At 39.8% G+C, this 14,859-nt stretch overlaps 1 protein-coding gene across 1 annotated transcript; it reads left to right on the top strand.

Moving 5' to 3' along the window:
• Positions 1-396: 396 nt before the first annotated feature.
• Positions 397-14,614, top strand: MGEA5 (meningioma expressed antigen 5 (hyaluronidase); the record flags this gene model as incomplete). The annotated part of the gene is made up of 12 exons (XM_010016424.1): positions 397-568; positions 1,566-1,664; positions 1,863-2,147; positions 2,701-2,859; positions 4,094-4,704; positions 5,100-5,274; positions 8,959-9,044; positions 9,914-10,018; positions 11,038-11,123; positions 12,122-12,314; positions 12,758-12,917; positions 13,663-14,614. Coding segments are annotated over 12 exons (2,268 nt in total), but the record flags the coding sequence as incomplete, so codon positions are not given.
• Positions 14,615-14,859: the final 245 nt, after the last annotated feature.

Raw genomic sequence — 14,859 nt, 5'->3', positions numbered from 1 at the left:
TGACTGCTGTAGCTGAACCCAGGACACGTCATCTTTGTTCTCCTGGTAGACTCCTTTCATTTGTCCAACAGCTGTTACAGAATTAGCTTTTTTCCAGCTGTCTGTCCAGGGAAATCAGCTTGGAATGTTAAAACTGGAGTAGATTGCAGGTTTTTAGAGGTCTTATCTTTGAGAGAAGCAGAGCAGTGGGTCAGAAATAAGCATTCATCATGTGTAGATACCAAAGTCTGTCTTACCTCCCATACCTTCTCTCCCCCTTACCTGTAGCTTCTCCTTTCAGATAGGTTAGATTTAAAAATCACATGGTTTGATTAAAAATAAAATTAAAATAATGAAAAAAAAAAACCGAAACAAAAATTTTGTCTTCTTTTTTTTTTTCTTTGCCTCTTATATTAGGTTTCCCAGTTTGGCTGCAGATCTTTTGCACTGCTGTTTGATGATATTGATCACAACATGTGTGCAGCAGACAAAGAAGTTTTCAGTTCTTTTGCTCATGCTCAAGTCTCGATCACGAATGAAATTTATCAATATCTAGGAGAACCAGACACATTCCTTTTCTGTCCTACAGGTAAAATGAGATGAATCCTTTAATTCAGCCTTTAAGGGGGGAGGCTATTATCTTATGGGAATCAGTATGTTAAGGAATATTTTGGGTTGTTTGAAGAAATTGACTTATAAAGAAAAGGTTGAGGTAATTCAAACATATGCAGAGATTTTGCCAGATCTACACATCTCTGAAAGGCTTAATGCCAAGCAAAGAATGGTTTGGGAAGTTTAAACTGAAATTTAAGTTAAAGGAAGATTCCTGTTTGAGTTGTACTGTAATCTTTTTGCTTCTTGATCTCGCTAGTTGTTGGTTTCTTGGAATTTGCTTAGAGTAAAGGTATAGCCCAGTCTGTGCTGACTTCTATCACTGGTACCTGACTTTAAGAGGATTACCTACTTTCACTAGTCACTGAGTTGCTTTATTTATTAAAAAATAAGATGACTTGCACTTATTCTGTCCAATAATTTCTTTTTTTAATTGCAAGCTTCCTCTAACACCCGTTAGAAAATTGTAAAGGTGCAAGAATCACTGTTCAGAGGTGTGGAGTGCTGCAAGGGAAATTCAATTCAATAGCAATGTTATCATCAGTGTTGATTTGTTTATCCCCTTGCACTGTGGTGGCTTGTTTCTGTTGCAGAACTCCTACTTAGCTTTAAAGAGACATGTTCTGGTATTACTATTTTTAAGTATTTGCATTTCATAATCAGTCTTAGGGTTTCTAGTTTTTTGCATATTGTCTGCTGTAACCTGCTCTTCTATTCACGGACTTTATTGGTTTTTTTCATTTTTATATTTGAGCAATTTGAAATAAATTATCTGCCTTTCCTTTTTGATCTTTATGCTAAGTTCATTCATCATGTGCTTTTTATTTATGCTTTAGACTTACGGGCCTTTCTTCATTAATTTTATTGATGTTTCTCTTCTCAAATGGTACTATTCTCTCAATGTGTTTGTGGGACACCTGTGTATGTCACACATGTGCATCCTTCTACTAACAGTGACATTCTCTTCTGTGTAGAATACTGTGGAACTTTCTGTTACCCAAATGTTGCCCAGTCACCATATTTACGGACTGTAGGAGAAAAGCTGCTCCCTGGCATCGAGGTGTTGTGGACAGGTAAATGTTTTCTTTGTTTTTTGTTTTGGGGTTTTTTTTTGTTTTGTTTTGTTTTGTTTTGGTTTTTTTGTTTTTTTTTAGTTCACTGTTGGTGTTAAAAAATGATTTAACTATTTAGTAAAATAAGCTGTCCAACTACTTGGGGGTTGAATTTTCAAGTGAATGCAAAGCCCTCTGATTATCCTGTTTCCCTCTTAGGTCCAAAAGTTGTATCCAAAGACATTCCAGTAGAGTCCATTGAAGAAGTTTCTAAGATCATCAGGAGAGCACCAGTTATCTGGGATAACATTCATGCTAATGACTATGATCAAAAGAGGCTTTTTCTGGGGCCTTACAAAGGTCGGTCAACTGAGCTTATACCTCGACTAAAGGGAGTTCTGACCAATCCAAACTGTGAATTTGAAGCCAATTATGTTGCTATTCACACGCTTGCAACGTGGTACAAGTCTAACATGAACGGAGTGAGAAAAGATGTGGTGATGAGTAAGTATGCGTATCTGTTTTCCAGGTTCTGTGCTTAACCATGTAAGTCATACTGCTATTTCCTCTTAATGATTTTAGCCTTTTCTCACCAGTTTTTTCTTCTCAAGATCTTTTCAAGACCTAGCATTTTCTATCCCATAAGTAAGTGGCAGTTGCCTGAAAGATAACAAGCATCTAGATTGTTTTATTGACTTCTTGGGAAGTATCTGTAGCATGTGCTATCAGAGAATTTCTGAAGTCTTGAGAGGTATCTGTGATTGTACAAAAAGCACTCTCAGCAAACCAATTTTAATGCACAAATATAAGTGTCCGTGCATTTGATTTCTTCGGAATGGAAGCAGTTCAGATCAAAAGAGAAACTGAATGAAGAGAAGCTAGAATGTCTAGTTTCTGCATAGTTTCTGTGTTGACATTGATAGTGACCATAGTTTTCTATTTTGCTTTATTAGGATGTAATGCTCTTTGTGAAGTAAGGCTGTTAGAGAGTGCTTGAATGCTTTTTAACTGATTTTAAATGAAACTTGCATGATAACTGTGGAACTTTCCTCTGTAGCTGATACTGAAGACAGTACAGTTTCTATCCAGATTAAACTGGAAAACGAGGGGAGTGATGAAGACATTGAAACGGATGTTCTCTACAGCCCACAAATGGCCTTGAAGTTGGCCTTAACAGAATGGTTACAGGAATTTGGGGTACCTCAGCAGTACAGCAGTGAGTCTGATTTGGTGTTGTTCTGGGGTTGGTAGGAAAATGGGGTTACATGTTTAGTACTTGCATTTAAGTGGGAATTAGTATACTTTTCAGTTGGAAGTATCTTCTGCCTTACTAATTAGGGAAACCTTAATAACAAAATAAGAATGCTTGACATTCTGCAGTGTGCCTGTAGTGTCCTGACTGACCAATAGAAGTGACCTTGTTGTATGAGCCTTTGGCATGCCTGATACAAGACAGGAAAGAGTCTTGATCTTGCTAGTCCCAGTTGTTACTAGACTTCCATGGTGCCTGAGTGAATAGGGTTTTGAAGTGGGTGTCAGACTATTGTAAGCATTAGTTCTGGCCCAGAAGAGTCCATATTCTTCCAGTTGTAAGATGGCTTTGTTTTTCTGAGTCTCTGTCTACAGAAACCAGCTGGGTTCCTTCCAGCATCGTATACCTTTCTTGTAGCAATGGGAGCTTGGGATCTAAGGTGAAACTGATTTTCTCAAATGTGGATTTCAGGTGGTCAAAGTGCCCTTCTCTGGTAATTGGTAGTGGAATGGAGGAACCTTTTCTCCTCCCAGCTCTGCTCTGGTGCAGTTCTCCTTTTCAACTGCTGTAGGGTTTTGAGTCTTTTTAAAACTTAACTGCAGCTAAAACATTGGGTGAGGAGTAATAATTAAGACATCATCTTCCTCCATCTTAGCAGAGTAGTTGAGGTTGGAAGTGGCCTCTTGAGACTTCCTAGTCTAAACACCTTGCTTAAACAGGGTGAGTTAGAGCAAGTTTCCCAAGACAGTGTCCAGTCAGGTTTTGAACATCTCCGTTTTCCCTAGGTTAAAGACATTTTTGCAGTTGAAATATTTAAGCAGCAATCTCTTCTTTTGAAGTGTGCTTTTATCCAAATACAACTGTAACAAGTCTGCTGATGCAGAGGAAAATTAGTTAACTTTGGGAGCTTTTTATTCTGATGGCATAGTCAGAAATGCTGCTGGCAGCACATAAATATTAACTAATTTTCCTAACTTTTCCCCCATTCTATCTTTGCTTACCAGTTATATGGAGGGGAAACCTGCAAAAACCAAAGTCGATAGTTGGAGTGACAGAAGCAAACAGGCAAAGCACTAAATGGAAGGTGCATTGATCAGATGCTGTGGCAACAGAATGATCCATGATTTGCAGAAGTTGCTGATTTGAATGTTAATTGGCAGATATGGAAAACTCTAAACTTGTTTCTTCTTGTTCTCAGGTAGGCAAGTGGCCCACAGTGGTGCTAAAACTACTGTAGGGGATGTAGGGCCTCTGGTGGCACCATCCTCTCTAAATGCAGCAACTGTAGTTACCACGGTTTACCAAGAACCTATCATGAGTCAGGGGGCAGCACTGAGCAGCGAGTCACCGGCCTTGGTAAAGGAAGAAGAGAAGAAGCAATCTGATGAGGAACCCATGGACACGGTGGTGGAAAAACAGGATGACACAGACAAGAATGCTAACCAGCTACTGACAGATATTGCTGAAGCCAAGATGTCAGAGGAATTGAAGCCAATGGATACTGATAAGGAGAGCATAGCTGAATCAAAGTCCCCCGAGATGTCCATGCAGGAAGACTCTGGTAGTGACATTGCCCCTATGCAGACTGATGAGCAAATTAACAAAGAACAGTTTGTGCCTGGGCCAAATGAAAAGCCTCTCTACACAGTAGAACCAGTGACATTAGAGGACTTGCAGCTTCTTGCTGACTTGTTTTACCTTCCTTATGAACATGGGCCCAAAGGTGCACAGATGCTGAGAGAATTCCAGTGGCTCAGAGCAAATAGCAGTGTTGTCAGTGTTAATTGCAAAGGAAAAGATGCTGAAAAAGTGAGTGTGAATCTTGTTTCTCTCATTTTAAATCAAAATCTTGAACAATGTTATCTGTTGCCTGTAATAGAGACTGGTGTTCTACTTCCTTGGACTTGGAGAGTAGCGTATAACTAACCACAGGTCAGTGATTTTCATTCCTCCAGTGGAATCTACTGTTTTAAGCCCTGTAGTGCCATTTAGCTGTGAAGGCAGTCTGGTGTCTGCATTTGACCAGGGATCCCTGTACGTCTCACTTCTAACAGCCATAGAGAATATCCGTGAGTCATATGTGTGGGTAGTCCTTGCTGGTAAAATGAAGTTATGAACTCTATAGTCTTCCTCCATACTTCAGGGTATCTCTTCTCCCTAGAAGACTGTATTTGATCTTGTGGATCTTTTGCCTCCATTCATAGATAGAAGAATGGCGTAACCGAGCAGCCAAATTTGAAGAGATGTGCAGCTTGGTGATGGGGATGTTCACTCGCCTCTCCAATTGTGCCAACAGGACAATCCTTTATGATATGTACTCCTACGTCTGGGATATCAAGAGTATTATGTCAATGGTGAAATCTTTTGTGCAGTGGTTAGGTAGGTGCATTGGGAGCCATTATAATCCCAGATAGTGTATTTTTTGTTTTGGTTTTTTTTTTTTTAATTAGCCCACGGGGAAAACAAAATATCAGGCAAATGTGTTTTCTTGGATGTGGGGTCTGCTCTGACCCTGCTTTAAAGGTTTTCCTGTCTCACTATTTGAAGCAATGCTTGCCACGAATTTGCTTTGGTATTGTAAGTGAAGTCTACTGGATGCTTAAGGTTGGAGACCTTGATTTTCTTCTTGGGCTAATGAAACTTGAATCTCATCTGACACGTAAGTGTTGACTTTAACTTACTCTTGACTGAATGCACACTGGACTGTGCCACTCCTTGGATACCCTCTATATGATTGGAAAATGACACTACGAAATGTGACCACATCAGCCATCTGCTGCTTGCTCTGTCTTCATCACATTATTGCTGTCTTCAACAGAACAATTGCAGAAGCAACCTTTCAATGGGCCTGGCCCAGAGGAAGCTGATCCTCCCAGCCCTGTGCGCATGCGAGCATTAGCAGAAGGCTATTCTGGTGCAAAAGAATTTCCTTTAAATATTTTCCAAATTGCTGATTTTTTCTTTTTTTTTTTTCCTTTTTTTTTTTTCCTTTTGTTTGGTTTTTTTTCCTTTCGTTTGGTTTTTTCTTTTTTTTTTTTTTTTTTTTTCTCTCTCTCAATGAGTGGAAATTGTGGAGCTCTCTGGACAGATTTAGTCTGAGACTTAAACTGATCTCCAAACAGGTTTGGTTTTGTTTTGGTTTTTTTTGTTTTGATTTTTAATGTGTGACTTTTTGGTTTTGGATTTTTGTTTGGTTTGGATTTTTTTGTTTGTTTGTTTTGGGGGATTTGGTTTTTCGGGTTTTTTTTTTGTTTTCCTGAAGATTTCTGGGGGATTCTAAGTTGGCAGATAGCACCAGCATGGCCTGGGTAGTTGTAGTGACTTCATTTCACTTTCAGGTTTCAATCCAACTGTAAGGAATATGCTGTGGACTTGCTTGACATACACAGCAGGCAGCATAAAGCTGGTGGTCTCAAGTCACACTTTTTGTAGATGTCACAAAGCTCACAGTGGTTAACCATTACACAACCTTGGTCCTGTCCTAGTGTTTGGATTGTCTTTAAATTATATTCGTAAACGCTCTCAGGTTAAGCAGGGACAGAGAGGACCTGTCAAGTTAGTCTGTGCACAGCAACTTCCCATGTTTTGTGCTTTTAAAATATCTGATCCCTATATATTTTGTTGATGAAGAAGAGCTTTTAAGACTGGCTTCTGCAAAGCACAGAGAAGAAAACTAGCTTGGGAGGAAAAGTCAGCAGCATTGTTGTATGTTAACATCTCTGCCTAATGCTGTTTAAAAGCTTTAAGTTTGTACATTTATAAAAGCAGTGTAACACAACGTCCCCAGCTTGACTATTCTTGCTGTATATTGACCTTTAGCTGGAAAGAATGCCTTCTTTTTGATAAGTTAATGTCTAAAACTCCAGGCCAAAGCTCTGTAAAGCCAAGTGTTTTTTTGTAATCTCTAAACATTGAGGGCCCTATTTAAGACTGCATTTCGGAATTATCAAACTACTGATTAGAGTGAAAATTCTCTTTATTTTTGAGTGTCCCTCTAACGTTAGGTTCGACTTATAAATGCATCAAATATTTGGAGTAGTTCATCTTAGAAGCCATCTCTGTAAATATTCGCTCTGTTAACTTTGACACTGTTCTGTTCCAGTACTCAAACTGGTATTAGTTTAATTTTAAGAGTTCTTCACATATGAAGTTTAGTACTTTTACGCTAACAGTGCTTCTGTGAGAGGGGATGTTTTTGTCTTCAGCTTGCATTTTATCACTAGCGTAAATACACATAAAGCAAAGATCCTTGATTAAGTACATCATTCTATGAAGCTGAGTATGTTGCAAATCCAAACAAATTAGTTTTCACTAATGGTGTGCTCAATGGTCCACTGAATGTTCACTTTCTTCACCTCTCCTCCTAAGTCCAGCTAGCATTCAGTCCCTTAAATTAGTGTGGCTGTACAGTACTATGGATTACTAATGACTTCTATTGTCTTCTTCCCCATTGTGTACAGATGGGAGAATCCTCAGCACAAGTTTCTACTGCTATTGGATGGACAGCGCCAGATGTTCACAGCGCGTCGTCATTAATTAATTAAAATGGAAAGGTTTTGTCTGTGAGGCAGCTCAGATAGATTAGATGTGCAGTAGGCATGAACTGAAGTCACATTTGCGCAGCGACTAAGGCATTAACTATGTTTTTCATTTATACAGCTCTTCATTCACACAGCTCTTTATTGTAATCATTGGAAGTGCTAGTTAAGTTGTAGTCTCAAAGGACAGACAGATCCTGTCTTCCAAGTTATTGACTAAATCTCCTTGAGAAGGGGATCTTTCTACATGAGAATTCTAAAATGTGAGAGTAAACCAAATTCACGTTCTGAAGCTTGGATTGTTTCTGAAATTTACCATACTTTAGGGTAGTTTGCATTTAATGTATATTCCTAAACTCTCATAAATGTCAAACTTGGCACACTTTGGGACTCTCTGACTAGCACAACATACTTGTCTGTACTGATCTGAGACTGTTACTTGAACAGGAGGTAGATTGCTGTCCACGAAAGGAAAAGAGTATTTGTGCTGCTCATCTTGTCAGAAAACTGGGTGGGTAGTTGAAATCTCCACTTCAGATACCACATTTGGTTTTGGTTTGTTGTTTTTTTTTTTTTCCCCCTCAGAGTTGTCATTTATGTTAGTTGGTGAAGGCTGTGGTGCCTTGCTGGCAAAACACTATTAAAAGCCAAGCAACTACTGGAAGTTTCTTTTCTAAAGCAAGCATAAGCTAAAGCTGGGCCCGCTGTGGCTGGTTGATCAGTCTGATATGCTTGAGGTGTCTGATATGCTTGAGGAAGTAAAAAATGAACAGGCTAAAAAGCAAAGCTGATATTACCTGTAGCCAGCAGGGTGTACTGGTTAAAATGTGAGTTAACTCCAGTTAACACTACATAGCTTTTTAATGTGCCAGCAGCATTGTGAAGGTACAGCCTGGATTATGTAAATCTGTATAGTCTCTTGCAAAAATACTGTTTCTGGCTGCCTGAACTGTTCCAGGCTGTTTTGCATACATTGCCAGTCCTAGTTTTCTGACAAGATTAGAAACAATAATTATTAAAATGTGACTTCAGAAAGGTCCATTTTTTTTTTTTTTAAGGGGCTGTGATAATGGTATTTGTTTGATCTAAAATTTAGGCTAGTGGCTATTGAGCCATGTAGCTTCCAAGATGTCATCTTTTCATAGGTGAAATGGATGTTTCTGCTACAAATATATATTGAAAAAAAAAAAAAAAAGGATGTATACAAAACATCTGGGAAGCTTATATAATTGTGCATGGCACCGTTCCTGTGCCTTCTGGTCTAGAATGAGGTGTGTGAGCTGAATCACCTCACCTGCTCTTAGACTGGTTTGTTGTGGGTAATCACAAATTTGGGATACTTCAATTAGTGCACAAGCACAAAATCTTTATAAAATCTTCCATTATTACAGCCTCCCCCCAAGCCCTGGATTCTAGCTCAGTTAGAGAGCTTTTTCCACAAGTGTGTGTTGGCTTTTTGGACATGTTAGACACCCAGGAAATCCCCCTTCTCGTAACGTTCTCCGCTTGGATCTGATCTCAACAGGGTGTCGTAGTCAATCTTCAGCACAGTTCTTAAGTGGAGACCAAGAACCCTGGGCCTTTAGAGGTGGTCTAGCAGGAGAGTTCCAGGTATCAATATGACTTCACAACTGAATGACATTTTCTTTGTTTTATGAGAAACCTTTTGTTGCACATCAGAGGTCTGGAAGGATTGGTCTGCCGAAGGCTTTCTGGTCCAAAGCCCATTAGCCTTACAGCTTGGTTTAAAATAATTTTCCTCCCCTCTCTACAGTAATTTCTCAAGGAGATGCTGCCTGTCCCACGCGCATGCGAAGCGCAGCGGCTTTAGTTGGACATTTCACATTGTTTCTTTGCAGGTCGCACAGCATTTTTACCTGCGCCCGCAATTGCACAATGCGCGCATGCTTGTCTGCCGATGGGAATTCCATGAGCAAAATCGATAGTCATCCAAATTCTGGTTCCTCTCCAAATAAAGCTCTAACGCGTTTTGTTGCAAGGATTTCAATTGGCACATAGTTCTTAAACTGCTGTTTATACCATGTTCAAGTTTGTTCATGGATTTTTCTGGCGCTCTACTTTTCCCCCCTCACAGGTGCTCTGCGCGCAGCAAATTGAGTCAGCGCATTGCTTTTGGGATAAAGTGTCTCCTCTGGCCAGTTAACCCTCTTCAGACCAAACCTTTCCTCCTGACATTCTATGTTCTTGTACAGAGACAGTGTAGATATGATTGGTAAAAAGTATTTTAAAGCAGATAAGATTAACAGACTCTTAATGTGCTGTTTCAATTGCATATTTTAAAACACCCAATTGGATATTTCCTATTCAAATAAGGTCTTTGCATTTGTAAAGCATACCAACCCCACCTTCCTTTGGGGTGCCTGCAAGTAACAAATGTTAATTTGGGAGTCTGCAGTGCACACCCAAGAGTGATTGGTTTTGCTGTTCATGCAGTCATATTAAGTATTTTGTTTTCACAGCGTTTGCTGCCTATTGATGGGGCAAATGACCTCTTTTTTCAACCACCTCCATTAACACCCACTTCCAAAGTGTACACCATACGACCCTACTTTCCTAAAGATGAGGTAACTGCTTTTGACACTTCTCACTAGTGTTAGTGATGTGTTTCCTTTTGTGGAGTGACTAGAGTCACTCCACCCCTTAATGAAATTGTGGTGTAGTTTCATTCCTGTTATCTTAGCAAGAAGAATGCTTGAAAGTGATGTATTAACCAAGAGTCAGTTAACACTCTTTATGGATGCAGTTTAAACAATGTAAGAATTGACGGAGCTTGAACTTTTGCTTTTGTAGCTACACTGAAACGAAACATGTTTCCTTTGAAACGTAAGTGTATAGGTTGAATTTGCAGCTGCTCAAATAAACTCTGAAGCCAATCAAACAGACAGGGCTCACATGAAGACATTAGCTTTACCTGCCACTTTTAGGCTAGTTCTGTCCTGTGCTGTTCTCACAAGCAATAACACAACCTTTTCCATACCCTGGATCAGGACAGTACATGAGCTGGTTTGTTCATTTGTAGGCATTAGCATTGATACTTCTAAGCTACCTAAACAGTTGGTGATGCAGAGAGGTGTCAAATGCAAAGCCTTTCTGATTAAAAGTGTCAAGTTTTTTCTTATGTAAAGTGTGAGTGATACAAGTTTACTCTTTAAAGAGATTCAGCTGAAGGCCTTTTAAAGTCAGGGTGTGTCTGTCTTCACAGTGGTTAAATTGTTGCACTTGAGCATTGGAGGTTTTGAAAATGGACTTTGTAGTGAGGGTATTGATCCTCAGTGAGTGTGTGGTAGCTAACCCTGGAGGGGTAAGCTTGTGTTCTTACAACTGGTGGGAGGTTAATCTCCAGTCTTTCCTTCCCAGCCGTTCAACTTGGCCACACTGGTTTTGACAGGCAACTTTTAAGAGTTACTTCTGGGGAGGTGGGGAAGATAGATCCCTTCTCATAGATGGATACTCTTATTCTGTGTAATTTAAATGCCTGATAGTGCTGCTTTACAGTGGAGCTGTTAGTGAAATCTTTCTAAAACAAAGTTGTTAAGTTTTTGAATGTGATTGATACTTGAAATAATCTCTTCTCTCCTCTTAGGCGTCTGTATATAAGATCTGCAGAGAAATGTATGCTGATGGAGCTGATCAACCCTTCCATAGTTTACCAGATTTAATTGGAGACAAGTATGTATTAGGAATGAATGACCTACAGAGGTGGTTCTGAAGGATGAAGTCCTGGCACTATTTAATTTGAATTTTTAAAAGTGGAAGGGGGGGAGAGAATGCAAATAACATCTGATTTTAAAATAAATAAGTTTAAAATCTGCCATCTGCAGGCCTTAGGAAATTGGGATTTTGGTTACTTAAAAGATGCCATTGACAGTTATATCTCAGTTCATGCTCTGGTCACCTTTTGTGAGCTGCTAGAAAAAAGCCTCAGCTAAAACCTCTGTATTATGAAACCTGTGCATCATTGTATCCTAATTTTTTTCAGACTTTGTGAAAGTATATCATGAGAGTTCTCATAGTCTGGTATTTATTTTCCAACCTAGTATAGTTGTTCAGATAACTGAAAATTTTTTGAAGGCCAGTCTCCCAGCTGACTTCCTTGATTATTTTTTTTGTTTGTTTCTGGTATACATCTTACAGACTACTTCTACCAACTTTAAAAAAGAATAAGCAATGACAAGTGAGATGAAGTTAAAAAAAAAAAGGGGGTATTAAATCTGAGCTGTAAAATGAGTTATTCTGAATGAGGGATTTTTTTTAATGTCTCAAGTGTATGACTTAGATGTGATTTGGTAGAGAGGCTGCTCTGTGAGTGACAGGAAGATAGCTAAGGAAGGATGTGTGACTGGTATCAAAACATACCCAACAGAGACGGTGGAAGAACAAGGAGGTAATGACAGCAGAGAAGGGTGAAGGAGGCTTGTGTCTCTGGTGAGTCAGAAGAGCAGTGTGTATGGAATTAAATTGTGGGAACCTGAGGTGCAGATGTTGCTCATAGCTGAGTTTTGACAGCCCATCAGTATGTTAATTTATGCTTTGTAGGAACTAATTTTGTGATTGGAGGACTCTTGACACTTCTGGTTTTGACTCTAGAGTCTTCTCCAGAGTACCCAAAGAGCACATTTGTTCGAAGTGGCCTTCTTTTGACTGAGTTTGGATACTTCTTTCTACAGGTTGGTAGGAGGTCTGCTCACCCTCAGCCTGGATTACTGCTTTGTCTTAGAAGATGAGGATGGCATATGTGGCTATGCTTTGGGAACAGTTGATGTGACTCCTTTCATTAAAAAATGCAAAATGTCTTGGATCCCTTTCATGCAAGAAAAATATACTAAACCAAATAGTGACAAGGAGCTGTCTGAGGCAGAGGTTAGTATAAACCATAAGATCAGTTCTTTCCAAAGCAGGTCTTTATTTTTCTTTTGCATTTTGAGTTTGCATGTAATGATTTCTTTTGTAATTTTCTGAAGTCTTTGAGCATGATATTGGGCATTTTTGAAGGTGACTGTAAAATTCAGATTTTGAAGCAAAGTTAGTGCAATAAAAAATATCAGAAGCTAAATACTGCAAAGCTGTAGTAGGTACAGTAAAAGAGAAAGGGCCTTAGTTTCCCGAAGTTTAAAGCCAAACATCAGAGAGAAATCGGGAGGGATTTGTGCTGATAAACTAGCTTTTCCATTGAGAGGCTTAAGAACACTTTTTGCTGTTGAGATAGATGCTGTGGGATTTTATCCATTTAGCTTTTAAATAAAGACAAATGAAAGTGGAAAGCTAGATCATGATTAAATGTCTGCTTCCCTGATTCTTTTCAGAAAATAATGCTAAGTTTTCATGAAGAGCAAGAAGTATTGCCAGAATCGTTCCTTGCCAACTTCCCATCATTGATAAAGATTGATATCCACAAAAAAGTGACAGATCCAAGTGTGGCTAAAAGTATGATGGCATGCCTGCTCTCTTCTCTAAAGGCTAATGGTAAGCATCTTGCACTCAAAATTCCTTGTTTCCTAAGTATATGTTAGTTCTAGGATGCAAGACAAACTTGGGTGGTTTTATTAACATACTGTATTTGCATATCAGCCTGAGAGATTCGGTTCCTGATACTCTAGGTGAATAATTACAAAAGCTTTTTGGATAGCTAACTGCTACTGCTGTCCTTGATAAAAAGTAGCTTTTCACTTTAGCCATTATCCTGCAAATTAGAAAATAGGAAGAACCGAGGGAGCAATTTGGCAATGGGAGCACACATTTCTACATCTTGAACAATGCACAAATGTTTCTAGTTCCCCTCCTGGCACTGGTAATGATGCTTTTTCTTTTGTGCAGCAGCATGCGCTGGTGGGTAATTACCAAAACCTTCAATATGGGGAAGTACTTGGGCTGTCTGCCTGCCTGTGCACCTGAGATTCACGGCTCCTTTGTGTACTTTGGTGCTGTTTTCTGAGCCAACATCAGAGTTTCAGGATGCTTTCATGTGAAATAAAAGGTGTGCAGAGGGTTCATTCAGACTGACAAGACATCTGCAGTGTGCAGTTCTGAAAGGGAGTGGTCAGCTATGTTGCCGTAAATCTGATCCCTAGGGCACTGTGCTTCATATAAGATTGGATCAGTGATTTCATTGGGTTTAAATGTTAAAATAGGTGGGAACTCCAGTAATATCTGATGTCTGTGCTTGTTACAGTAACTTCTATGGTGTTTTGTTTCTTTCTTCCTCCTTCAGGCTCCCGTGGGGCTTTCTGTGAAGTGAGACCAGATGATAAAAGAATCCTGGAATTCTACAGCAAGCTGGGTTGTTTTGAAATTGCTAAAATGGAAGGATTTCCAAAGGATGTTGTTATCCTTGGAAGAAGCCTGTGAAGTGCTTGACAGTGCACTGTTCCAGTACTGTAGTCCCTTAAACAGCTGGGCAGGTAGTGGTGGGGATCTTCATATGGTCTAGCTGCACAAAGCCAGGAATAAGCCAGCTTGGTAGAAGGGGCTATGCGAAAATCACCCATCACACATTCAGACTGTAAGTTGGTGGAAGGGGATAATGCTGCTGAAAACACTGTTTTAACAAAGAAACCTTGTCCTCTTCTGGTCCTGTGTGAAGTGCCAAGGAATCTTGCATGGGCTATAGCTTCTCGGAGGAATCCCTCTCAGTCAGTCCTGTGGTTGGTGACAGTTCTCTGCACTCACGTGTTGACAGAAAAGTGGTCTCTGGCAGAAGTACCTGTAAAGGTGCAGCTTGTTTCTCTGTCATAGAGCGGGATGTGCAGCTGGAAGTTGCACGAAGGGGAGGGATTGCCTGTGTCAATCAGCAAATTTAAAGATAAGTAGCTACAGTTCTATTTTTGACTATCTTTATGCTTGTTGATAAAGCAATGACCCGTTGTCACTTCTAATGACCATTGGTTCAAGCTTTGTGCTTTGTTAGGGACAAATGTGCAGAGGTCTGTGGCAGAAGTCACTTAATGACAACATTGTAAACTTCAGTGTATATAAACTTAGCCGTATGCTGACTAACTTTTTGTTTACCAGTTTTTGTAACTTTTTCTTTTGAAAAGTTAAATGGTATAGGTCCAAGATGGCACTTTTCAATAACCTAAAACCACAATGGAGAACGAATCTGTCCTTGGCACTGACCTTTCTTACTGTGCCTTGTGTCCAGGGCTAGGAACTGACCATCTTGGGTAAGGGGGGCGGGTCCCGAATGATCCTTCCTTCAGACAGCAGTTTGTCACTGTGTGAGGTTATCATTCTTTTGGGACTGAAACAGCAATTCACAGGGGGGGTTAGGTAACATTCACATGGGATTGTGGTGAAAGACAGTGAGAGGGAGAGAGCTGGCCCGCAGCTGAGACTTGTCCTTGGAACAGTCGCCACGTTTCAAAGCTTGTTCATACCAGTTGGATTAAATCAGGGTCTTTGAGTCCTG

This window comes from Nestor notabilis, unplaced genomic scaffold, assembly GCF_000696875.1.
Source record: "Nestor notabilis isolate BGI_N333 unplaced genomic scaffold, ASM69687v1 scaffold14526, whole genome shotgun sequence".
Classification (NCBI taxonomy): Eukaryota; Metazoa; Chordata; class Aves; order Psittaciformes; family Psittacidae; genus Nestor; species Nestor notabilis.
The sequence above is the reverse complement of the archived record's forward strand: the minus strand, read 5'-3'. Positions and strand labels throughout refer to the sequence as shown.